Source organism: Dipteris shenzhenensis, chromosome 20 (assembly GCF_047967505.1).
Source record: "Dipteris shenzhenensis isolate YYH24624 ecotype China chromosome 20, Dip_SZ_1.0, whole genome shotgun sequence".
NCBI classification, from domain to species: Eukaryota; Viridiplantae; Streptophyta; class Polypodiopsida; order Gleicheniales; family Dipteridaceae; genus Dipteris; species Dipteris shenzhenensis.
In genome coordinates this window covers 37151056-37177737 of record NC_141615.1, presented here as the reverse complement: position 1 = coordinate 37177737, position 26682 = coordinate 37151056, and the positions used below count along the sequence as shown (strand labels likewise).

At 40.5% G+C, this 26682-nt stretch overlaps 1 protein-coding gene across 1 annotated transcript; it reads right to left on the bottom strand.

Annotated features, from left to right (window-relative positions):
- Positions 1–13487: 13487 nt before the first annotated feature.
- LOC147889611 (pentatricopeptide repeat-containing protein At3g53360, mitochondrial-like) lies at positions 13488–15563 on the bottom strand. The gene has a single exon (XM_087391280.1). It carries the CDS (start codon positions 15561–15563, stop codon positions 13488–13490), a length of 2076 nt encoding a protein of 691 aa, XP_087247406.1.
- Between the last annotated feature and the right edge of the window lie 11119 nt (positions 15564–26682).

Genomic DNA, 26682 nt, shown 5'->3' with positions numbered 1-26682 from the left:
AAGATTGCCTAGATGACTATTATAAAGGATCATGATTGCATCATTGACACAGAGTTTTCAAGATGGAATAACAATTGGAACTATCCATGATCCTGTAGGCCATGTTAAGTTCATGGATTTCCTTTAAGGAGATTCATAATAGAGCTACCTGACATGCTTTGGAGGGAGGGTTAGGAGAGTCATTGTAGTGTAAGTCTACCAATTCTTGAAGACACTCCTAAAAGAAAGAAAGAAAGAAAAAGAGGACATGCTAATGTAAGAAGTAAGGACATAACCCTTAGTAAAGGGATCAAGGTGGTAGAGTGTTTGTTTCCAACCTACACCTTCTAATGAAGTACAATGGAATAGAATAATTCCATAATTCTCTAAAAGATAGATCCAAGAAAAGGGCTTGTTACTTTTATCCATTCAAACACAATCCAAAATTAGACCCTTGTGTATGGGTATTGTAGGTATGGAAAACCATATCACGTGTTATTAATGTCAAGAAAATTCTAGGAGAACAAAAAGAGATTTTACAAGCTATACCTAGAGATACTTTTTTCAAGGATATATTATTAAGAGATAACCTATGGGTCGTATCAAAGGGAAAAAGGATCACAAATGTTTACATAGGGTTTACATATGATTTAAGAGACTTAAACATGGCGGACATTGAGACAATTATTGCATTAGCAAACTTGGCATATAATGCAAGAACGGACAAGTACCAGCTAGACGACAATGACTACAAAGTTTTTTTATGACTTCTTAAAAAGTGCTATCAAGTTTATCATTCATTTTTCATGGAAGCGGAAATGCCTTATAATGTGCTAGATGTTTCAAATATTTTTTTCTTATATGTTCTCCTTTTTTTACTTTTTATCCAATTGATGGAATTAATTGTATGGCTGAATTATTGATGGGACTTTTTAAGCTAAACACACAAATAATATACTCACGAACATATCCATGCAGTTTTAAAATTATAAGATTTATCAATTTGTCATTCAACCCATAGGGAGTCTAGATGTGCTAATGATTAAATACAGTCTTAACAGTCAAGGAGAGATCGCTTTGCATTATTTGTATTTCCTTTTCATACATCTAACAATGTTTGAGTCATGGCTAAGTGCATTGTTTAAGCACTGAACATCAAAGAAATTGGATATTATTAATCTCTAATCTTTGGGACAACAAGATGGACCCCTACCATCGTGTCTCTATTATCTCTAGAGTATGTGGGGGACAAAAAATCTTACAAACTTGGATGTTTGTCTCATCCCTATATCTAACTTTGTGATTATCAAGTTTAAAATAATAGTCTTGGGGAGGCTTGATGTTGCCAACTTCATTTCTTCTCTGATGAACTGCATGGGCCACTCAGCTTCCATTTCCAACATTAGATTAGGATGTCCTTATCGAGAAAGGAATAACTTGACAATCGAGCTATGACTACCATCACAAAAATCATCATCCAACGCTTCCCATTGTAGGTTTTTGGGTCTAAACCTTCTAGATGTGAAAGACATGCAAAGATTTTGCCTTCCAATGAAACACCTACAACAATTGAAATCCATCAATAATAGTATCCTGTAAAATGTTCCTTTTTTATACAAACAAGGATTGTTAGTGAAATGTCACATCTAAAGTGTTCAATCGACATTGTACCAAGTCTTCACTATGGCACGGTTCTTGTTGTCCATACATTGTCAAATAATTCACATGCTCCAATCCAGTTCTAAGCTCTTGCAGGTATATGTTATCTTTGTTTTTATCAATTGCTCACAATTAGTAAAGAAACCAACAAAGCATGGGAATGAAAGCAACCAACTTAGCCTAGCCTTTCTTCCACAAGTAGTTGGCTTCATAGCATTTCTCACATCATTGAACATTCTACTTCTATATGATTCATTGATCTTTGTGCTTGAAAGAGGCCACTTTGAGCTTTCAAAAGAAGTCAATGGAAGAGATTTTAATCTTGCATACTAGCCTTCTTGATCTGGCACGATGAACATGGAGTCATAAAAGAAGGTCCTATTCTTATTCAAGCTTGATGGTGTGTGACATTCATATTGAAGACTGTCTCTCCTTAAGTGGGGGTCCTTCGGTGCTTTAAAAAAAAACTAAAAAAATAAATTTAATTACAATGCCAAAGTTAAGCATGTTGGAGGCTCCCTGTGCGTGGTTAATAGGTTAAAAATGTATCCATCCAATTCTAAGGGGTAAGAAAAAAAAGAGGAGGATTGAGAGAGAGGAGTTGTCCGCGTGTCAGCATTTGACGATTGAACGATCTTACATTCGAAAAATCCAAACGTCATACGAGTCTCTAGCTCCACTTGCGAAAATTAGTCGCCCACAACTTCATCGTTGCTGGAGCGTTGATATCCCAAGCTGACAGAGTTAGATGGGTGACGCTAGAGCTTCTCTTTGGTTCCAACTTCCAAGATCCTTCATCTACCCTATGCAAGCGCTCATCTATTCATAAGTTGCATGCGTAGGCAGCTCCACAGAAAAGCCCACCCCTCCACATCTCAAATTTACCATCCTGCACAGGTTTCGCACTGAAGGATTAATGCTTCTTAGAGTGGGTGCTACCATATGTAGTTTGGAAGATTTAAAGAAGCTCCAAAGAAGAGAACTGCGCAATAATTTGCCAAAATGAATTGCTACTGCGTGGACGGCCAAAGGAGTAGCAAAAACACGAGCCTATTGGAAGCATGCATGTCTTTAGAAAACGAGGCATTGAGATTGGGAAGTCAAGCTATGGCAGTCATAGGACAATCAACCATCCTTGAACCGGGAGGGATGTTCTGTTGCAAAGTGCACCCTGGACACAAGCAGCGAGGGAAATACATCACCATTTGAGTTCATTGATAAGTATGCCTAACGCAAGGCCAAAGGAAACAAACAACCTTGGATTGTCGGAACAAATGGCATGGTGTGATTTAATCCGGGGCTCCTGTGAATATCAAAAGAACTGTACGCAGCTACGCAGGGATTTAGTGACAACCAAAGGTTGGGAAGCAGCGGCTTGGGCAGTGTGTTCAAAGGAGTGCTCATTGATTCGGGAGTTGCTGTAGCTGTGAAGAAAATTGCCCAGGATCCTCAGGAGGGATTCGAGGAGTTCCTACACGAGGTAAGAATCCTCACCGATCTCCGCCATCGTAATTTGGTTCCTATCCAAGGCTGGTGCCTGGAGAGGGGGGAGCTGATGCTTGTGTAAGAGTTCATGCCAAATGAAAGCTTAGACAGGTTCCTCTTCGACAACCAGTGCGAGGGTCTCTCCTGGGCGCAAAGATACGAGATAGCCAGTGGGATTGCAGCTCATCTGCACGAAGGGGGGGTGTGCTCGAAGGAGCAGTCACAAAATGGAAACGATGGGTGTGTGATTCTGCACAGGGACGGGAAGTCAACCAATGTGATGCGAGACAACAACTTCAACACGAGGCACGGGGAATACGGGCTGGGGAGGCTCGTTTACAGGCGAGGAGGGCAGAATCAATGGTGTTAGCGGGGATGTTCGGGCATGTGGCACCCGAGGTAGTGGAAAACGGGAGGGTGACGGCCAAGACGGGTGTGTTCAGCTATGGTACAGTTGTCCTTGAGCTGGCTTCAGGCAGGAGGGCGCTGGAGGGAGAGATGGTACTGGTGGACATGGTGTGGGAGCTGCAAAGGCAGGGCAGGATCTTGGAGGCGGTAGCTTCGATGTGCGCGAGATGGAGCTTTTGCTCAACCTTGGTCTCCTCCTGATCGGCTGCTTCGTCCCTCCATGACGCACGTCCATTGCATCCTCCAAGGGGATTACCCTCTCCCTCCCCTCCCCTCCTCCCCAAAGCTTTCGTACCCCCTCTCCTCGGAGCACGCGGATGATGTTCATGCTTCTCTGCGCATTTCTATCGATGAGCTTCTGTCTTCCTGACGAGTGTGCGTCTAGCATCGTCTTCCATTGTACCAGAAGCCCTCCAGTCCCAGCACATCATATTTTTTGTCCATCGGCTGGTGCTTAAGCTCCTATGTGGATTTAGTACCTCCGCTTCGAGCTCTCCAGTAGCTCCCATAGATACATACATGTGCTACTAACGTTGCTGTGGTTAAACTCAGTTTTCACCTTTAGAGTTTCACAGGTGAATTTTGGTGAAAGCTGGGCAAAGCGCGTCTCTTTTTTGTTGTCAAAACATCGGTGTAGCTCTTCCAGCAGTAAAGGTCTTTAGAAATATGGAAATTATGAGCAACCTTTGCTTTCTAGAATTGGTTAGTTCTTAAGTTGCAGAGTTTAAAAGCAATGGTTGTTTATACACCAATGTCTTTTACATCCACAACAACCCATGTAGTGAATTCCCTTTTCTAGATTGATATGATGCAAATAAATATATTAATTAGCAAGTTGAAGTGTGTAGAATCAATGGTGAATGTCTTTTACATAGCAACAACACATGTATCATGTTTTGCCCCACACAGCAACGCGCGGGTTGCCTACTAGTATCTATCAAACAAATGCAAGGATAAGAAATATGCAAAAATATCATACTTGCATACAAATTATCTACAAGCTCAATGATAGGGGTGCAATCGCATCCAACATGTATGCAAGATAGCAAGAAATGCTAGCCTCAACAATGAGACCCCCGCCAAACCTCTTCCCAAGAAGATTCGATGGCAAAGTCCGCAACCTCAGTAATGAGATCCCCTCTGAAATTCATAGCCGTGTACCCCTCCTTAAGATGAGATAAGCTTCTTGACCATAGACCACAAATTGTATGGTGCAAAAGCATTACAACAGGAACGACTGGATTGCGCACATGGCATCCCAACTCTGAAATCAAAATAAGCCATAACTTGAGGATGGGTTAAAATTGAAGCTCTCTCGCAGTTCCTGCATCACCTTTCTGGTTTCTGCATTCTCCCTTTTCAGCTCCTCCATCATCTGGTCTTTTGCAATGTTCAATGTGTTCTTCATGTTGCAGAGCCGTTTGTAAGGACCCTCCTTTTCAGCTCTCTGATCTTCAAGCTCCTTTCACATCATTGCTAGCTCCTTGTCCGCGATGTCCTCGTCACTTCTCACTTCTTCGAGCCTATCTCGGAGCTCCTTCATGCGCTTCTCTGCTTCTTCTCTTTTATGCCTTTCCATGTCGACCATTTTTATAGCGGCCTCAGCTTGCTCTTGTGCCTCCTCTACCTTGGCTTCTGCACCTTCTTTGAGAATTTTATCAAGTTGCACTGCCTTTGCTGCATCGGTGGCTTTCTCTTGTAGAAAATTCACCTTGTGAGACATCTGCTTATCATATTGCTCAAAAATGCCTTTGAGGGTAGATGCTATCAGGTGCATTGCAACTCCAGCAGATTGAGATGACAATTGGGATTTGCCATCCACGCAATCTTCAGGTTGGTTAACACGCTCTTGGAGATTGTCCTTGAGAAAGATGCATCACCTACTATTGCTTGAACCTGCCAGAACTTCACGGTTCCTCTCGTATTAGGAAGGATGGTCTTCTTCAACACATCTTGGAGGTCTGTTGGTGGCAAGCTAGAAAGCTTGAATCCACCATCTTTACTAATCTGAGCGTTGGGGTATACATCTAGAATATCCTGTCTCTTCCATTGCTTCTCGAAAAAGTGTGCTTGCAAACTGCCTCTAGAAATTCCTAGAGCATTTTCAATCTCGCTTTCATTGATGGTAGTCTTCTGACCTTGACAGACTGTACCAACCTGGTGAAGTTTTGGAGAGCATCCAAATTGGGCTTTTGAATAGCGAGAGAGGAGCTCCCATTTAGCTAGCTAAATGCAAATACTTTAAAGCATGACCCTAATACATTGTGAAATAGTTATGATTGGGCCTACAATATGAAAGGTCTACATCTCGATGCATGTATTATTGGAGCTGGTGGCCTTCACTCCTCTAAGGGCATGGTTAAGGAAGAATTGGGGGAGTTTCTTGGTGCTGTTGAAACATGTACTAAAGGGGGATTTCCATCCCATAAGCACAAAGTACTCTTGGAAGACCTTGAATATGATGACCTCCTTAGCCCTCCATCACAGTTATCCCCTCCCGAGGTATTTTAGGGGGTTGTGGAGCTCCCGCGTGGCTATGGTTTTGGACTTGGGGACCCCGCACTTGGTGTGATTTTCGAGACACATGGCATGAATTGTGTGTCCTAACAGGGTCTGTTTTTCGACAACGGCTTGGCATGGCGTGGCAGTGTTGCTGCATGGCGTGGTGCTATTAGAACTTGTGAACCTATGGAGACATCATGATCTGTGTGGTGGCTTTGAAGTGTGACCTCAAGGTATCATGACTTGTAGCGTGATTTTCAGTACGACTTTGTGCGGGCGGCGATTGTTGGCACCGATGGTTGTTTGCTTATTTGGTTGGTGTGGACTTTGAGGCACTTTTGGCAACTTTGCCGACCCCATACGGTTTGACCATGTCGCCTTGGTTTGGTGCGGGCCTTTGATTTGGTGAGTACATTGATGGTGTTTTGGGGTTCGACCATAGGGGGTATTAGAGGTGGAGGCCTTCACCCCTCTAAGTGCAAGATTAAGGATGGGGGGGATGCCCCGCATTGTTGACACGTGTACTAAAGGGGGATTTCTATCCTATAAGCACAAAGTACCCTTGGGAGACCTTGAATATAATGACCTTTCCTATAAGCACAAAGTACCCCTGGGAGACCTTGAATATAATGACCTTATTATCCCTCCAGAGTTATCCCCACTCGGGGTTTTTTGGGATGTTCCACGAGGCTATGGCGTGGGACTTGGGAACCCCACACCCGACATGATTTTTGGGACATGTGGCACAAACTACGTGTCCTTACACATATATATCCTCATGGGTAAAGACATGTTGAATGCACATGCAATGCGTTGTCTTATTTTCGAGAGACATTTCAAAATCCACGATTCTACCTTTTCATTGTTAGGAGACATCCTCTGCATCCTTCTGAGCATCTTTATAACACCCATGATTAGTAGGTTGATTTTTGGGACATGTGGCACAAACTACGTGTCCTTACACATATATATCCTCATGGGTAAAGACATGTTGAATGCACATGCAATGCGTTGTCTTATTTTCGAGAGACATTTCAAAATCCACGATTCTACCTTTTCATTGTTAGGAGACATCCTCTGCATCCTTCTGAGCATCTTTATAACACCCATGATTAGTAGGTTGCATTGTAATCCAGGAATATTTCTTGTAGAGCTGAGGAATCCATTCCTCATGCTCATCCTTTATGTTTTTCAGTATAACAAACTATAAAGTACCTCGACATTTGGTAATATCGAGGTATTTTCCATCTCCATAGTCCCTTCTCCAATACATATGATTAATTATAGCTCTCTTCCTCTCTCTTTGCACCCATAAATATATCTCCCTTAGAATTCACAATCTCTCTCTCTCTCTCCCTCTGTCTCTCTCTAGTTGTCTTCCTCTATCCCTCTCTTTCTTTCCTCCCCGTTCCCTCTCTTCTTTAACCTAACCCCTAAAAGAAATGAATAAAAAATAATTTCAAAATACTTCAGTGCTCTCTCTCTCTCTCTCTCTCTCTCTCCCCCCTTCAAGCTACTCACTCACACAAAAAGGAAGAATTATTTTGAAATACTTAGTTCAAAATATGAAGTCTATCCCTTCTCTCTCTCTCTCTCTCTCTCTCTCTCTGCTTTTATCCCCCTCAAACAAAAGAATACACAAAAGTTTGAAATACAAGCTCTCTTTGTCTCTGTCTCTCTCTCTCTCCACGAATGTTTTTATCAAAGCTATACTTATATATTAATATAAAATCTCGATGAAAGTTTATTGAGGTAAATTTTTAAGTTTTGCAATGCTGTTAGAAAGTGGTATGTTGATATATATTTTTGTTGGAATTTGAAGTAAAAGGGGTAAATCCTAGCGAAAGTTGTATTTTTTTCCATAAAAGTTTCAAATCCTAGCGAATGTTTCAAACATTTGTTTTTATTAGGCCATATAAACTTTCGATGCCAATATAAAGGTTTTGCTCCTTAACGAAACTAAAATGAAAAAATAATCCATGTCTCTCTCTCTCTCTCTCTCTCTCTCTCGCTCTCTCTCTCTCTCTCTCTCTATCTATCTATATAAATATATATTAGAGAAGAAACAACTTCAAAAATAGTCTTATGGCTTCAAATATCATCTAGTTCTATCTCTCCCTTCTCCTTGCCTTGTACAACAAACATATAGATAGATTGTGAGATGAAAATTTATGTACTTAATAAAGTGAAAATTTTCAAACAAAAATCACTTCATTACCTTGAGAATATATGTTCTCTCTTCTATGCTTTAGTAAGACGCAAAAAGGGGTGAATGATAAAATGCTTGTTTTTCTTCCTCTTTCCAAACAAAGTTTGGTCGAATCTTGGATTTCTAAGAGAGAGAGGGGCAAGGGGAGAATGAATGGAAAAGATAATGGAGTAAGAGAGAAGAGGGACAAATAGAGCTTGGATAGAAGCTTTCACTAAGAGATTTTTGTAGGAGGAATAAAAATATGAATAGAGAAGAGAAAAAATGACTGATAAAAAATGGAATGAAGATAGTATGAAACAAGGTGCTAGAAAGTAATGTGAATGCATTTTTGGAGTGCATGGAAGAGGTAAAACATTTTGGAAGAGACAGGAAGGAGAGACTTGGTTTGAAAGTCAAAGTTCTGGGCCAAATGGTTGAACCAGAAGGAAAAGGTGAACTTAGGGAATATATGGATGGGAGGAAAACAGGTAATATTTTATTGTGAAGGACCATTGATGTTTTGGAAAAAATGTGGATTTTTTCCTAGATTTGGGAGTCTCTGTTTTGCATAGAAGTCCACATGGCATAATCTTCTTGATGGATTCCATATTCCCTTATCTAGGCCTCTAATATTTTAATAATTCTCTAAAGATCGCCTTTTTGAGTCCAAAAGTTTTGTAATGGTCCATTTATTGGTTGGGGACTTGAAGTTCCCTTATGGTGTGGAGGGTTTGTTGTAGGGCTTGGCCGATTTCCTTTGCCATCTTCTTCTCTTCCTTTAAAAAAATCCTTGGCTTAGTTGGCTCTTTGGAGTTGTCTGGCCTTTTCTTGTGATATTGTGACCATTGTACATCGACGTCTACTAGCACCACTCCAGTAATCAATGCACAGCCATTTTGGTAGGCCTTTGGTCTCCCTTTCCACTTAATGTACCTCTACGGTCCACATGTTCTTGTTGAATTAGCACTCTTGGACTAAGTGCTTGCAAATGTTGTAATACTTACCTGATCAACATTTTATACACTATAATGCTATCCACCTTGCACTTGTGGAGCCATGCTTCGCCCATTTTTTGTGTGCCTCTATCCTTAATCAATATTTGATCCTCTCAATCATCCTGAATCAATAGTTGATTCTCTCAATCATCCTATATGGTAATTCATGCCTACATCTCATATCGCACCTACCACCTACAATGCACACATGGACAAGAACACCTCTAGAAACACACACTCTATGACCATTCAAGGACACTCACATTGCACACATGATGCATAAGAGAGCAAGACCTTGATCCCAACATTATGCAGATTAACAAGCATGACCCTCATATACAACCCACCTATATTTACATTCATTTGCACCTACCCAACAGAAAGGTAGGTGCTATCAATCCAACTCCTAGATCCTTTTGTACTCTTGACACGGGTAGAAAATCTTTGACATTGCCAACCTTTGTTAGCTTTTGACTTCGCATGCTGCACCAATGGCTATTATTAGATTCGAGTCAGTGAAGACTATGTTCACATGTGCGAAGGGATCACCTCTATGCTTTGCCCATCCCGATCCTTCGTTCCTCTCCTTGTTGGAGTTGTTCCATTTGTTCATTTGGGGACTTTGTTGGAATCCCATCTCTTCATTCAAGGGGTTCAATAGCGTTGAACTGTTGATAGGTGAATTGATTGCGCTCGAAATTGGATTCAACTGATTGGTAAACTCAAAGGTCCCAAACGGCAAGTTTCCTGAGTTGGACATAGATGATAAGTAACCCTTTTGATGACAACCCAAATCATGAAACATGGCATTGATTTAAGGGTTTTATGTAGCTAGAAATCAGGAGGTAATCCCTGCGTCATTGGCATACTGATTCAAGGCATCAATCCGCAAATTGGACACCATCATCATTGGTAAAATTGCAGGCGCAAAGCGAGATTGACTCAATTAAGGAAAAGTGACTAGATGTCAAAGGTGCTCAATACGCTATTCCTAAGGGAAGAGATTAAGCTCTGTAGTGTAGTAGCTAGCTGAGTCCATAGAACCAAGTTGGAGGTGAGAGATGAGACTTAGCAAGTGTAAGAAGTTACAAGTTTGTCGCTTACCAAAGACAAAGTTGATTGGCATAACGTAATTGCAAGAAGCTTAGCACCATTATGTCGTTGCAAGTGAAAGTCCAAAGCCGAAGGTGCTAAGCTAGGCTTTTAGTACACAACGTTGGAGCTACATGTTAGAAGTTGCACAACTAGAGGCTCGAGTAAGAGGATGGTGTAGCAGTGTGCTATAAGTAAGATATTGGGAGCCATTTTATAGGCAAGTTAAGCTATCAAAAAGCTGCAAAGTTGAACAAGCACATAAGATCCCACTGAATGCCTCTAAGGATGCACGCAAGATATGCACCATCCCCATAGATGTATCCAAATGTGTTGTTGCATGCTCCAACAAGGATCACCTTAATAGATGTGTGTAATCAAGCAACAAGGTGGTGTGATATATGGTTAACAAATTTATCATTTTTTCTTAGTTTACATCCGTTAAGTGTAGGACCAAAGAGAGGCTTTTGTCCTATGAGTTGTCCCGCAAAGAAAGAATTCCCATTGTGCATCATTCAAGGGCAGCTATATGTTCTGGAGAGAACCATATTTCTCCAACATGTATAGCGGGCCAAAACATTAACGAAGGCAAGGAAAAAGGTGGTTGAGATGTGTTGAGGTGAAAAGAAAAGCTTGAATACTTGGCCACGAGACCCATCTTTAGAGAGATATAGGTTCATTAATGGAAGGCGATTTTTAACTTTAGGAGATTGCGACACTGTTTATAGATAAGAGGGGGTTTATTAAGTCCGTATCTAATATAATTATAGCACATACATGTACGAAGGGGACTCTTAAATTCAACTTACATGTATACATATGAAAGATAGATAAATAATTGTGAAAAAAGTAAAATTTTACATATAGAGGTATTTTCAATGTGTGCTTGCTCATAGGTTTTTTACAGAGTGACTCCCAGGAGTGGCCCAAGAAACCACCCAAGCCATGCTATCAAATTGGATACATCCTTTGTAGTGCAACTCTTGGATGTCCACACCTTTTGTTTTCTTTGAGTTTCTAAGATAAAAAATGGAGGATTCCGAAAGATTTTACAACAAATGCAATCAAATGCTTGACACCCCAACAAAAAATGAGGTTGCATGTAAACTATTTTGTGTCAAGCTACCTTGAAGGAGCATTTAATATCCCTCAAGCCCAAGAACCAACAGGTCCTACCAATAAGTTTGCATTATATAATGTAGAGCTGATAAGTTAAAATATGATGTGAAACTAAAGTGTCTAAAGCATCCCTTTAGCAATTCTTCAATTTGTTGATGTGCATTAGCATAGAATAATAAAAGTCAAGCTACCTATTACAAAGAGTTTCATTAAGCAACACCTTACAACCGTCTTTTGTATGTATTGTCTAGCTCTAAGCTTTTGGTTATGTTCTTCAAGGTAGATATGTAGTTAAGGACTTCCACATCCCACAACTTAGACGTGAACTTTGTGTGGGGGGAGGAAAATGTTTTTTGCTACTAGTCATCTCAATGCCCTACCTTGGTCATTTTCTCTTTTCGTAGTAGGTGATATGGTTCAATGATAGACTCCAAATATTGTGTACCATCTTGGCTCGGGGGTGCACTATCCCTCCCTCCCTTCCATCCCTTTCCCCTTCCTTGCTCCCTCCCTCCTCCCCACGCCACCCTGCTCCCCCTCCCCTCCTTCACTCCTCTCTCTTCCTCTGCATTGGATTCCCTCGAGAAGTCTCTACTCCCTGTCAACATAGGCCACGTAGCTTTGAATGCCAATGTAGTTGGAGTTGAGTAGCCTCTGTAATGTATCTATAGTAGTTGATAAAAATTGGAACATTGAATGGGGGTAGTGTCTAAGATATTGTTCATTGTCAACCTACACGGATGCGGGTTAGAACATAAGGTAAAGAGGAGAGTCCAACAAACTAGGGGGTGAAGGAATATTTTGATGAGATCTTGCATTTGAGGTATGAATCCCAAACACAAGTTTTGGGCTTGTCTAGGTTATATATATAGTCAACGATGGGGTAAAATTGTCTTTTGCAAGGTGGTTGTCCGTCATATTGATGAATCCGCTATAAAGTGATTTTCCTTGATGACAATGGTGGACTCAAAGCCTTGTCCACATGAGTGTTGCCCAAAGGTTGGATTTGGATTGGCCTATGAGATGGTATTTCATTGAGTTGGACCTATATGGCCATTGGAATTATTACAATAATTGGGCAGATCGAGGGCTTGCTTGAGTTTCTCGTAGGTGAATTTCATGGGTATCAAATTATTTTGTTGGTAGCAAAATATTAGGTTTCCATTGTTGATGTCACTCTCTTCATGCGACAAGTCTCGCAAAGGGTCCTTGGCTGCCTTAACATGCCCTTGAAATCTTGTTGGAAACTGTTTTTTCCTTGAAGAGAACAAAGTCTGTTAGCCATTACATTATGTGGAAAGCTGCCCACTAGTGCTTGTATCAGGGGCTGCAATAAAGTCCATTCACATGGGTAAGGTGATAAGACTTCATTTATTTTCTTAAAAGCCATTCCTCCACCCGGCTGACTTACTCCCAAAACTGACCCTTGGGAATCTTGAAAAAAAAACTTGCTGAACCATCTCCTCTCTACCCAAAAATGAAACTTGCTCTGATACCTATATAACATGCATCTGACATTGGAGCCTCCAACACCATGCACCTGTACTGATAAGCACCACCTCCACGACAACCCCTTCAAGCTGTCAGAAACGATAACATATTATCTAAAATAGATCTCTGCTCCCAGCCAAAGACTCTACTGCTTTATTGCTTATGCCTTCACAATGGCCAAGCACACGAAGAAGACCAATTAGCCAATAGGGCTGCAATAGATACGAGTAATGTGCCCTTGGGGTATGAGCCAAGGGGCTGCTATCCATGAAGAGCCTACATTGTCGTGGGCTGGTGATGCTACCTGAAGGTTGCTTGCTGCTGTAGAGGTGATGCTGAATGAGGAAAGCCGTACTTGAGGTGCCCTTTAGGCCAACTGCTAGGGTGGCTGACTAGGCCTGTTTCCAGTAGGCCCCTGGGCTAATGTTGAGGGTTGACTGTCCCTCCTTGTTGCTAATTGGCCTTTCCTGGCCTGCCGCTGGTCTGGCCCTACTATATGCTGCTGCCTGTTTTACCTTCCTGCACCACTGTGGTGACGCAGTGCTATGCTGGCCAATATCCAGTTCCTATAAGGGGCAGGGAGCTCCAAATCCATAGCTTTGAGTAAATATACCCTTACGGATGCTGAAACACCCAAAACTAAGGGCAGTTCCCCGTGAGGCATCATACTTATCCTCACTAAACATTAACTCTGCCACCATTTCCAAGCTCGGCATATGGCCTTCATCCTTTGCAACCCTTCTTAACCTGCTCAACTTGTAAGAGAGAGCATCAATTTGTGGGTGGCCTCCATCTCCTACAACGAACTCATGAACCTTATTGCCCACCTCAAGCCAAGCCCTCCCAGCCTTCTTCAATGCACCTGCACCTTGTCTCAGACATTGTAACTTGTCAACGTCCTCCAACATTTGACGATCAGCATAAATGTGTGACATCAGCACATATGCAGCAGCATCGTCTGAGTTTAACATACCAATTTGTTCAAAGCATTGTTTTGCTATCTCCATGTTGCCATGTATTTTACATCCGCTGAGCAAAGACCTCCACCCAATAACATCTGGTGCAACTGGCATGCTTTGAATCAAGTCTTCAGCCTCATTTAAGCATCCTGCACGGCTTAAAAGATCAACCATGCAATTATACTGCTCAAGACATGGCATGATACCATGGTCTTCCATCATGGCCTGGAAGTATCGATGCCCGTCCTCCAAAAGGCCTGCATGACTGCAAGCAGTCAGAATATTAGTGAATATTGCGCTGTCTGGATTCAAACAGTGTTGCTGGATGTGCTCTAAACATTTTCCAGCTAACCTCCAGTTACCATATTGGGTGTATCCTCCTATCAATGCACCCCATGACACTATATCTTGATTTGGCAGTTCGTCAAACACAGTCCTTGCCTCCTCTAAACTTCCGCATTTGGCATACATGTCCACGAGGGCATTCCCCATAATCAAATCTACTTCAAATTCCCTTCTGACTATCTGGTCATGTATCTGTCTGCCTTGCATCACGGATCCTATATTGCCGCAGGCCTTCAAAACGCACAAAAATAAAGTTTCACTTGCATATCCACCCTCGTGTAGCATCATTTGGAAATGTTCAAGAGCCAACATGTCATGCCCATGTTCAACAAAGCTAGAAATAATTGTGCCCCATGACACTACATCCCGATCCAGAGAATTGCTAAATAGTTTGTGCGCCTCCTCCAGTTTCCCACATTTGGCATACATGTAAATAAGAGCATTGCTTACAACCAAATCTGATTGAATTCCAATTTTGATGATTTGCTCATGTATTAGCCTGCCGTACCCTATGGCTCCTGCGCTGCCACATGCTTTTAAGGTGCTGGAAAAAATGACATTATCTGGCTCTATGCCATCATGTTGCATTCTCTCATAAAGCTCAAAAGCAGAAAGACCAAGGCCATGCTGGGCATATCCTGCAATCATTGCACCCCATGATACCACATTCCGATTCTGTAATTCATCAAACACTCTGCGAGCTTCCCCTATGCTCCCACATTTTGCATACATGTCAACAAGGGCACTCCCAATGGCCACATCTAATTTTACTCCACTTTTGGTCATCTGAGTATGTATCAGCCTGCCTTGTCCTGAGGCTCTGATGCTGCCGCATGCCTTCAATGCACTCAAAAGCATGACTTTGCCTGTCTTTATGCCTTCCTGTTGCATCTTCTCAAAAAGTTCAAGAGCCAAATAACCATGCCCCAGCTGGGCATATCCTGACATCATTGTAACCCATGATACCACATCTCGATTTGGCAATCCATCAAACACTTTACGAGCCTCACAAAGACTCCCGCATTTGGCATACATGTTGACAAGAGTGCTTCCAATGACCACATCTGATTCAAGGCCATTCTGCACTATCTGATCATTAATCAGCCTGCCCTGCTCTATGGCTCCACTAGCAGTACAAGCTTTCAAGATACTTGGAAACATAACATCATCTGGCTGTAGGCCTTCCTTTTGCATTTTTTCAAAAAGTTGGAGTGCCAAATAACCTTGACCATGCTTTGCATATCCCGAAATCATCGCACTCCAGGTAACAATGTTTCGATTGGGCAGCTGGTTAAATAGACTGCGTGCCTCCGCTAGGCTTCCACACTTGGCATACATGTCAAGTAAAGTGTTCCCAATGATCACATCTGACTCCAGTTTGGTTTTTAAAATCTTCTGGTGTATCAGTCTGCCTTGGTGTATATTTTTCAAAATGCTACATGCTTTTATAGTGCATAAAAATGTCACTCTGTCTGGATTTATACCATCCTGCTGCATTTGACGATACAGCTGAAGAGCTCTCTCACTTTTTCCGAGTTTGACGTGTGCTGAGATAGTTGCATTCCATGCATAGGTACTTGGTTTGGTGGTCATGCAAAATACTTGGTTTACCTCAGGCAAACTTCTCATGTGGATAAGCTGCTCTGCAAAATAGGGGACAGAACCAGCTTTCATAGAACTTTAATGTACACAGCTTTATTTTATAATAACCTGTTTTGGGGTTAAGCATGAAAGTCAAAGCGCTTATCAAGATACCGGCGGACAAGTAGATTAGCCGATCAGATCAGATGGACCAGCCCAAACAGCCGGCGAGGTCCAATACGAGTAACCAGCCGTGCCACTCTGTATTTCCAGGAACCCAGCACATGGGTCTACCCTCTATTTCCATTGTCCACTAGTGAGTCTGACGGGCGGCCTCCAGTCCACTCTGTGTGAAGCAAAGAACTTTTGTCCATCAGAGGAGGAGGATCCGGATACACATATTTTTGATCAATCAAAAGGTGATGGATCACTAGCTGATAACGCAACTTTCTATACGTGAACATTAACAATCTATCAGGTGAATGAAATCAAATGTAGATCCACAAAGGACAACCCAAAAGTTCTAGGATTTTCCTTGTTATGCCTTTGAGAGAAACTTTTCATAACTTCTTTGAAAGAAACATCGTGACGTGTACATGAATGAAATTACTAGAGCCATATTATTTAAAAACAAGGTGAATGATATTTAATCATTCATAAGGCCTGCCGAGATTAAAAAAGGGGAAAAGAATACAATGGAAATGGTGTGTGGAGATAATGAAGTTGAGAGAGAGAAAGAGGTGGAGGATTTGAAGGGAAAGAAATAGCAACCCACACTCCCCATGCGTGAGAGTATGGACTATGTAGATGGCCATCTGGGCGTGATAAAATTATGGACTTCCACAAAATGAAAATTCCTCATTTTGCTTCTTACATAAGGGGCCTTCACTAGGCAGGGCTAGGCCAAAAAGGATGAGAAGAAAAATGGGGAGGTACATGGGAAAGGCTCTTAGCAAGCATCCACTTTGAATCGCGTGGGTGAAACACTTGAGGGTTTCCCCAAAAAACAAGGTGAATGATATATCCATCATTCATTAGGCCTGCCTGTGTGTGAGTGAAATGCCCATAAGAGAGCATAAAACTGGAGGAAAAGTAAGAAGGAGATTAAGAGTGTGCAAAGAGGAGGAGTAAATGCAAATGGCCCAAAAGTCATACAAGGGGAACCCCAAATCATCAATGCTCTACAAGTGCACCAACCACAAATTAACATGTAAGAGAGCATTAAAAAAAACAATGATTTTATTTTTCCCATGTCAAAACCACAACCTTGACTAAGGCCTACCCATGGGAGGCCAATAAAACACAAAGGAGAGCGAGATGAAGATGGAGATCTCATAAAATTCAATCTAAGGGCAAGAATTACACAATTCAATCTAGCATCTACAACGGTAGAGACAAAGTGCAAATCAGTCTAAAGGGGATTCCCCAATTTTAAAAATGTATTAAATTGAAAAAAGAGGAGGGGAGGGGCGGTAAATAATCATACACTTGCATACACTTGAGATTTTGGAATGGATTGACTATAAAATAAGTGCTTACACAAAGTTAGGAGCATGGAGGTCAATTTTTCATAAATGCGGCTTGTGGCACTAATGTTTTAACTTCGAAGCAAAACTCGTTATTAGGTGAGAGCCAAAAGATTCCCCAAATTAAAGGGCTTTGAAATTTATTTATTAATAGAACGGGCCTAGGTGGTCACTCTAAAAATCCATGTAATAGGTATAAGCAAGCACACATTTAAAATACCCCTATATTTAAAATTGCACATTTTTTTTGCATAATGGTTTACCCCTCTTCCATACATATACATCTTGTAATTTTGGATTTAAAAGTCCCCTTTGTATAGGTACATACCATATTTATATTATATAAGTAAAATTTAAACCCTCCTATCCATAGATGGCTCGTATGTCCTCCAAATTACAAAATCCCCTTCCATCAATGAAGCTACTACATTAGGTGTTTATAAAGTTATGCCTTGGGTGTCACATCACTTTTTCATGACTTCATCACCTTAACAAAATATGAAGAGGGGAGAGGAGAAGAGTGGAGATAGGGCACAAATAGAGAGCACACCACAAATGACTAAATGTACACTAGATTTAGTTGAAAATGTAGAATATATGCAAACCATTTAGGGTTAGAGTTAGGGCATCTAACCCTTTCCTTTATAGCACTCTATAAGTGTTAGTGCAATTCACATGTAATCACATGATGTTGAGCATGGTCTCTCAACATCTTCCCTCAAGATCAACATCATGAAGCAGGCCTTCCCTCAAGATGATGATTCTGGGGAATCAAAGAAGGATTGAACATTACATTCCATCACACCCCTTTAATGGGAATGTCCTTCCTCTATGTCAAACCAAGAGCTTGTCGGTGTTTCTCGAAAAGCTTTTTACTGAGTGGTCTGGTAAAGATGTCTGCAACATTCTCTTTGCTATCACAATGTTGCAGTGTGATGTCACCAAGTAACACTCTTTCCCTGATGAAGTGCTCTCTGCCATCAATGTGCTTTGTCCTGGAGTGATATACTGGATTCTTAGCCAATGCTTGAGCCGATTGATTGTCATAGTATATTGATGTTGGCTTTGAGTCATCAAAGTAATCTGTTTCTGACAATCGTCTTTTGAGCCATATAGCCTCAAATGCACCTATAGTGAGTGCTCTATATTCTGCTTCAGTCGAAGACAAAGAAACAGTTGGCTGTTTGTTTGACAACCATGATATAGCACCTTGACCAAGGAAAAATGCTTATCCCTGTGTGGATCTCTTGGTCTCATGATCTCTGGCATAGACACTGTCACAGTATCCATTCAACCATGGATGACTTCCTCTGTATTCTATCCCAAACTGTCTTGTACTTCCGATGTATCTCAAGACTCTTTTGGCTACATTCCCGTGAGATTGTTTTGGATTTGCAATAAACTGTGCTAGTGAACTTATTGCATAACAAATATCTGGCCTTGTGATAGTCAGATATATAAGATCCGATGAGCTGCCTGTAGTACCTATCATTGACTGTAGGCTTTTCTCAATCTTTTGTAAGTTTCAAACTCTGTTCCATGGGAGTGGTTGCAATCTTGTAATCTGCCATATGAAACTTCTTCAGTAGACTGTCAACATATTTGAGTTGACTTATGAAGGTGCTGTTTGAATCTCTCCAGGACTCAATACCAAGACAATAGTGCATAAGTCCAAGATCTTTCATGTCGAACTCTGTAGATAGGTCTTGTTTTATTGATGAAACTATCCTTACTTCCTTTCACAATAAGATCATCTACATACAAAAGTGCAATAGTGACGTCTTACCCTTGAACTTTGTAGTAGAGAGTATGATCTGCATTGGATTTCATGTATCCTAGATCAGCAAAATACTTATTGATTCTTCTTTATCAACTTCTGGGTGTTTGCTTTAAGCCATAGAGACTTTTCTTAAGATAGAAAACCTTATTCTCCTTTCCTGGTTCAACATAACATGCTGGTTGTTGCATGTAGACTTCCTCGTCTAGATAACCATTGAGAAATGCATTCTTGACATCAAGCTAGTACACATTCCATCTGCTAAGTGTCGCTAGTGATATCAAGAGCTATATGGAATCCATCTTTACTACTGAAGCATAAGTCTCGTCATAATCTTGACCATATTGCTGTGCAAATCCTTTTGCAACTAGTCTGGCTTTGTATCTTTGAATACTTCCATCTGGATTGTACTTCACTTTGTATACCCATTTATTTGCTATGGCCTTCTTTCCCGGTGGAAGGTTGCATAATTCCCAAGTATTATTATTATACAAAGCATCCATTTCTTCATGCATAGCAGTTTGCCATTCTGGCTTGTCTACTGCATCTTTAAAGTACAATGGCTCTTCTGTGGCCATGATGATAGTCATAAGAGCATAGTTGGTGGTTTCAACCTGAATTGCTTTGCCTTTCTGAGCATATGTCAATCTGACTGGAGGTCTGCTTTCCCTAGTAGACCATCTAAGTTGTTGTGGCTCTGCTCGGGGTGTTTCTGAAAATTCTTGCTCCTCTTCATCAACCTTTTCTGTAGATGACTGAGTAATCGGTGAGTCTATCTCCCATGTGTTTGAGGTTTTCCATTCTGATTCCTCATCAAAGATTACATCTCTGGAGATAATGACCTTGTGGTTGACGGGATCATACAACCTATATGCTTTGGTTTCTTCACTATAGCCAACCATGATGCATTTATGTGACTTTGCATCCAATTTCCTGCGATGGTCGTCATGTATGTGGGCATATGCTATGCAACCAAATATGTGGAGGTGCCCAATATGTGGCTTTTGTCCATGAATGCTTCATAAGGTGTCATACCTTGAATCGGTTTGGTAGGAAGATGATTAAGCAAATAGTTTGTAGTGGCTATTGCTTCTGCCCAATACTGATTTGGAAGATGCTTCTCACTAAGCATTGCTCTAGCACTGTCTGCTAAAGTACCATTCTTCCTTTTAGCTCTTGCATTCTGCTAAGGAGTATCTGCACAAGTGAATTGTCTTCGAATGCCGTTACTTCTGCAAAAGTTCATGAATGATGAAGACATGTATTCACCTTTTCTGTCTAATATCATGACTTTGATCTTTCTTCCTGTCTGGTTTTCTACCATGGCTTTGAATCCTTGAAATCTGGAAAACACTTCAAATTTCTCTTTCAGAAACTAGACCTAACAATATCTGTTGTAGTCATCAATGAAAGTCAAGTAGTAAAGTGAACCATTGATGCTACAGGTCTGGGCAAACCCCATACATCTGTATGTATCAAATCAAGAATACCTCTTGCTCGAGAGGTGCTTTTGCCAAAATTGGTTCACTTTTGCTTACCGAAGCAGCATGCTTTGCAAACTTTTCCAGGAAGTTGTAGCTTAGGAATCTCGATTACCATATTCTGATTCTTGAGATCTAGCAAGCTCTTGAAATTGACATGTCCATATCTCTTGTGCCATTTTGAAGATAGTGGCATCTATTGCAGGTGAGCTAATATGGCATGAAAATCTGGTACTGTAGCTAGCATTCTGTACAAGCATCCTTCCTTGACTCCTTTTCCTACTAGCTGAAATCTTCTGGATTTTTCTTTAATAGTGCATTCATCTCAGTTGAAGATGACTCTATAGTTGTGTTCCGTCATTTGACCTACTGACAAGAGGTTCTTGCTGAGCTTCAAAACATAGAGTACATCTTTCACTAATCCTTTTGTACCACTAAAATTGTTCATAGGGATAATGCCTGTCCCTTGAATTGGATTCAGTGTATGATCTGTTGTGTAGATGACATTCTTCTAACCTTCTAATGGTTTCATCTTTGTAAACCATTCCTGATGATTTGTCATGTGAGATGATGCACAACTGTCGATGTACCAAGGATCCAGATCTGCTTGGTCAACTTGATAGCTAAAATCCTCTTTTAGATTGCAATCAGTTGTCTAGGTACACTGTATCAGTCTTCTGCATTTCCTTGTTTGTAAGAAACATATTCCCATGTTCATTTGCATAATGACTATGACTAGAATGTCCACCACGATGATTTCCTCTTCCGCAAAAATTTCCTCGCCCACCATGGTCGTACTGCTTCTTGCGGCAATCTCTTTCATAGTGTCCAAACTTATGACAATGGTTGCACTGGATGTTTGACACATTGGTGGATACATTCCCTCATCCTTGGAATCTTCCTCAATTGGAATGATTTCCTCTTTGTTGATGATGCTGATGCTAAGGATGATGCTAATGCTGATTCTGACTTTGTTGATGATTTTGTTGCTGATCATGACCACTTCGCTGGAATGCCTCTGTCTCTGCCTCTGCATCTGTCTAAATCTATGAATGCCTGATCATTAGAATGACCTTTGCATGCATGAATGGTTTGCATCCTGAGCTCTTCACCAAGTAAGACTGACTGAAGTTCTTCCATTGTTGGAATTCCATACCCAAAATTCTCGACGAGTTCCTACTTGGAGTCAATCCCTATGCTCACATATGGTTTCACATAATCACATTACTGAAACCTGATGTTCATCAGTTCAATGAGTAGACTTCAGAGTCTTCAGAGGCATTGGCCGATTGATTGGTGGGCAGATAGCACATGATTTGATTTCACACACACATGCCATCATCGTAAAGCCTATTTGGCTATTTTCATGGCATTGTGCACTTTATTCCAACCTTGTAAATCCTCTTGGCTATTCTTGGCATCATTTGCCACAAGCCTTGTAATTCAGCTCGGATTATATATTGCAGTTCTATCTTCATCGACAGTTCAGATTTTACTTGCCATAATCAGTGTTTTGCACTTGATTCAGATTGTGATTTTTCACGACACTTTGAGTACATTTCTTGTAACATGTCTATGTCTAGCAACCTCAATCTGGAGGCATCTACTAAGCTAGACAACTCCAATTATGGCACGAGGAAATACCAAATGGAGACCATTCTTATACTTCAGGACAGATGGGAGTATGTCGATGGATCTACACCTAGACCATTGGGTGGTCCAGCCAGTAGTAGCTCTACTCCACCTGTTGTCATGGCACCAGTAATGAGATCTCTAGCTACACAAATAGTTTTCACATCTATAGCATATCCTTCCATTTCCCGAGCACATGCAGAATGGGATAAGAAAGATAAGTATGCATATCATTTGATCAAGTAGAATGTGCAAGATGTCATACTAGGATAGCTCAACACCGTCAAGACATCAAAAGAAGCATGGGATATGTTCGCAGCTCTCTATGAGTCCAAGAACACTTCCAGGATTCTCACACTGAGAAACCAAATCAACCAGAGTTTCTGCAACAATAGCAAAACCGGTCATGCTTACGTACTCAGGATCACAGACTACAACAATCAACTCGCAGCAGCAGGAGAGACTATGAATCCAGTAGAAATGGTTCAAGTCATCCTGAATGGACTAGGAGAGGGATACAAGAATCTAGTCTAGAGTATTGCCATCCAATGGCTTAGATTGGCAACTTGGAGAAACTCATTGTGTCTCCTCTATGGCGATCTAGTCTACTTTGATCTAGATCTATACCAACTGTTGATTGATGAAAGACCAACAAATATTTTTTCTCTTTGGTTCTTTTTATGTGTTGGGTCAGATGCGTCGATGTAGAGGTTGATGTGCGTGTAGAAAGTGGATTTGTCGGTGAGGCTCAAAAGTGAGTAATACTTGCTTCAAAATGTGCACGTGATGTGACGAGCATGTAGAGCACAAAAAATCAAAAGATGTTCTTTTCTGGAGCACCCTCAAATTCTTCCTAATCGTCCTGCCAAATATCTTGATTTGAGCAAGAGCTTGTGTTGCACACAACCTATTACTTGAGCAATCACTTGGATCTTTCACCAAACTATTGCCTGAGCAATAGGTTGTGGTGTGATGAGGTCGTTAGAAAGGAGAGCAAAGAAAACCAAGCAAGGGTAAGAAAGTGAGCGAAGAAAATCGAGCAAGGATGTGTCGATAGAACTTTTGGAAATAGTCTCATCAATAAATTTGTTATATGATAATGTTTTAAAGAGCATTATTATATCAATAAAGAAGCTAAGTATCCACATCTCCATTTGCAAGGGAGAAAGGGTACTAACATGCATTTTTTTGTATCATGATGTCTAGATTTTTCATAATATATAAGTTCTATCACTCCTAAAAAATAAGTTCTAAAGCTAGTAATATAACACTTATAGTAGTTGGTAGCACCTTTAGCACTTGCATTGGAATTCCAAATTTACAATTGATTTGTAAGGTTATATACCTGCATATACATGGTTTGTTTGAGAGGTTAATTCTAGCCCTATTCTAGCCAAAATACATTTTGAATACAATTTTTTATAATATACCTCATAAGCATTAAGATTGATAAGTTGGTAGTATATCGTTTGTATAAGTGATAATAAACACCTTAGTATAATAAATAAATGCCATGGGAATTGCAATATTAACACAGTTTTATGAATGCAACTATTCTTATTGAAACTATTGATTGGATAAATAATTAAAAAACACACACTTTTTATTCTTATAGCTCCTCGACCCAATTGTAGATCACTGGCCATGGAGAGGGGTTCATTTCCAAGCCATATGATCTAGGACTTCGAAACAAAAAAAGGGATATCATTGTGTGCATTTTTTCATCCAATTTATTAGAATTAACTTGAATCAAGCAGCTATAAAAAGAAAATATGTATCTTTTTTATGCTCTACCCAATGGAATTAATAAATTTCCGCTAAAAAATCATATTAGTCTAAAATTAAATTATCTTCATCAAATAGATCCTTGCTCTATTTGCTTTGCTCACTTTTTCAAAATCACATGGTTTTGTTCACTTGCCTTCTAGTAATCCTCAAACGCAACACACCTCTTTCTCAATTTAAGAGATTTTATTGATTTAATTAGCAAACTCTGTTTCACTCCAAAGTGTTTCTTGAGGAACAGGTTGCATGTAGCACAACATAGAGCTTGTTAGTAGATAAATGGAGTCAAAAATGGCCTCGTAAGGATTGGATTAGGAAATGGGTGAAATTTCTAATTGCCGCTAACAAAAAGGGTCATGGTAAGATGCAATAAATTCATGTTTTATGCTCCATAAAGAGGTCTCTTATTTTGGATATATGTGTTCATTTTATTTGGGTTTGGACGACGTGGATGTATTCTTTCTAAATTCATGGTGTAAAATGGAGGTGGATATGATCCATTATGTGTAGTCTTCAATGGTGATTCACATGTTGTGGGGATCTTAGAAGTATGCTGATGGAGCCTCCTACTCTAAGCCACTCCTTGTGGGAGATATGTAAGTCCAAATGGTCCAAATGTGTCACCCAAATGGATCTCAAAGTTGTTGCAAGAGTGAATCCATGAGAGAAGAAGGTGGTGAAGGGATGGGATAAGGGAGAGGGAAAGGGAGAGGGAGAAGTTATGGGAGTTAAGAGACAAGAGAAGGGGAAGGGGGATGAGTGGAGGAAAGAGGTACGAAGAACATAAGACACAACTCTTGAAAAGAAGAGAGACTTGTATTCATCAAAACTTGCATACAACAATTGAAGATCATAGTCAAACTATTGGATTTTTATACATAGCAGCTTGTGAAGGGAGGGCCAACCCTATGCTCTCTTTCTCTTCATCACTTATATTTTGTTATTCGAAGATGACTCGAAGTATATATTGGAATCCCTCAGGATTAATAATAAACCTTTTCAAAAGAAGAAGAAGTCAACTCTTTTAGAGGTTCTTCTTAAAGTAAGAGTTATGGATTGGGTGCGGGAAGCAAGTACCCTCAAAGGTTAAGAGACCCATTGCGGAGTACTTAGGAAAGCAGGCGCTATTTTATAGGTGCTTGACAGATGTTGTAAATGATGTTCAGCCAAGTCTTCTAGAAGTTACAAGAGACATCAATAAATACATGGATTACACGTGCATCATATTTCATCCTAAAACAATCTTTGAATGTATTGTGGATGTATGCATTGCATTCGAATTTGGTATGATATCCTTTGAGTCACTTGAACATGAGGTAAACTAGAAGCAAAAGGATATAAAGTTATGTCAATTTATTTGGTGGAGGCCATTAAGATATAGTACTTACAAATAGTAAAGGTGGTTTGCTAGAAGTTACTAAATGGAGAATGCTTTTTTGGTTAGAAGAACAAGCAGGGAAGCCTTGAAGAAATAGTCAATTAGGAAGTAAAGGTTGAAGTTGCATATGGAGCATTAAAGTTTTTGCTTCATTCAGATGAAGAGTTGGTGGATCAAAAGTATCAGGTGGCAAAAAGCACTTGCACTAGGAAAAATGGTTGACAAGAACTAGGCATTGCAATGGATAAAATCATGGGATAAAGATACAACACCAACAAAGGGGCTAAGATTTATTGCCGCAACAGGCGGTGAACTTTGGGATAACCCATATGTATTTTTCTTTGATGAACTATAGGATCTGTCAGTGTCGGGGATGGTTCAGCTTATCCGAATAGTGATACAAGGTACTCTGGCAAGAAAACCAAGAGCAACATTTGTCATGTTTATCACTGATGCATAATGGGATGCATTGTTTGCTGTTTGAAATCTGCATTTAGGGGGTCATTGGAAAGGTGTTGCATGGTATGGTATTGCAGCATGAGCATAGTTATCATGGTGACAATAGTATCCAAATCTTGCAACCCATGATGGTTGCATTTATGCATAGGGGTGATGGTCCATCATTTGAAGCTCTTTTTCCAAGAGAGAGAAACATTAAAAATAATCTTCCTTTCTCTTGATTATCGACATCCAAAATACTTCTCTGATAGAAGAGATGGTAGAAGCATATCGACTAAAAGGTTGGAATGTGGCATTGTATGGAATGGGTTTATCTGCAGAGACTATATTATGAAAAGGAATTGATGTGGTTGTCATTGATGCCCTGCATCAGATTCAATACTTTGATACTTACTTCAGTTGCATGCCCACATTCTATGATAAAGTGGAAGGGAGCTTAGATGTGGAATCAAGCAAAAAAGTGCAGCATGACTCAAGTGAGAAAGTCATAGAAAACGTAGACTTTGGTACTGAGGATGGTAGCTCGACATCTAGGGAATCTAAAATTGATAGCTCTACATCAAAGGGATCACATCCAGAACTATGCACAAAGAAGAGAATGGATGAGAGATTGCAAAGGACCATTGAGGTTCCACTGGTCATAGTAGAAGGCAGCAAGAAGGAATAAAGACAAATTGTTGCAGTGGAAGGGAAAGGGAAAGGAATGGAGGTCCAAATGCATAGTATGAAACCTAAAAAGAGGTTATTTTGAAGGGAGAGGGAAATGGATTGCTTAAGGATGTAGTACTAGCAAGTAAAGTAGATGTACTACCAAGTAGTGAGGAGATTGCAGTTGACA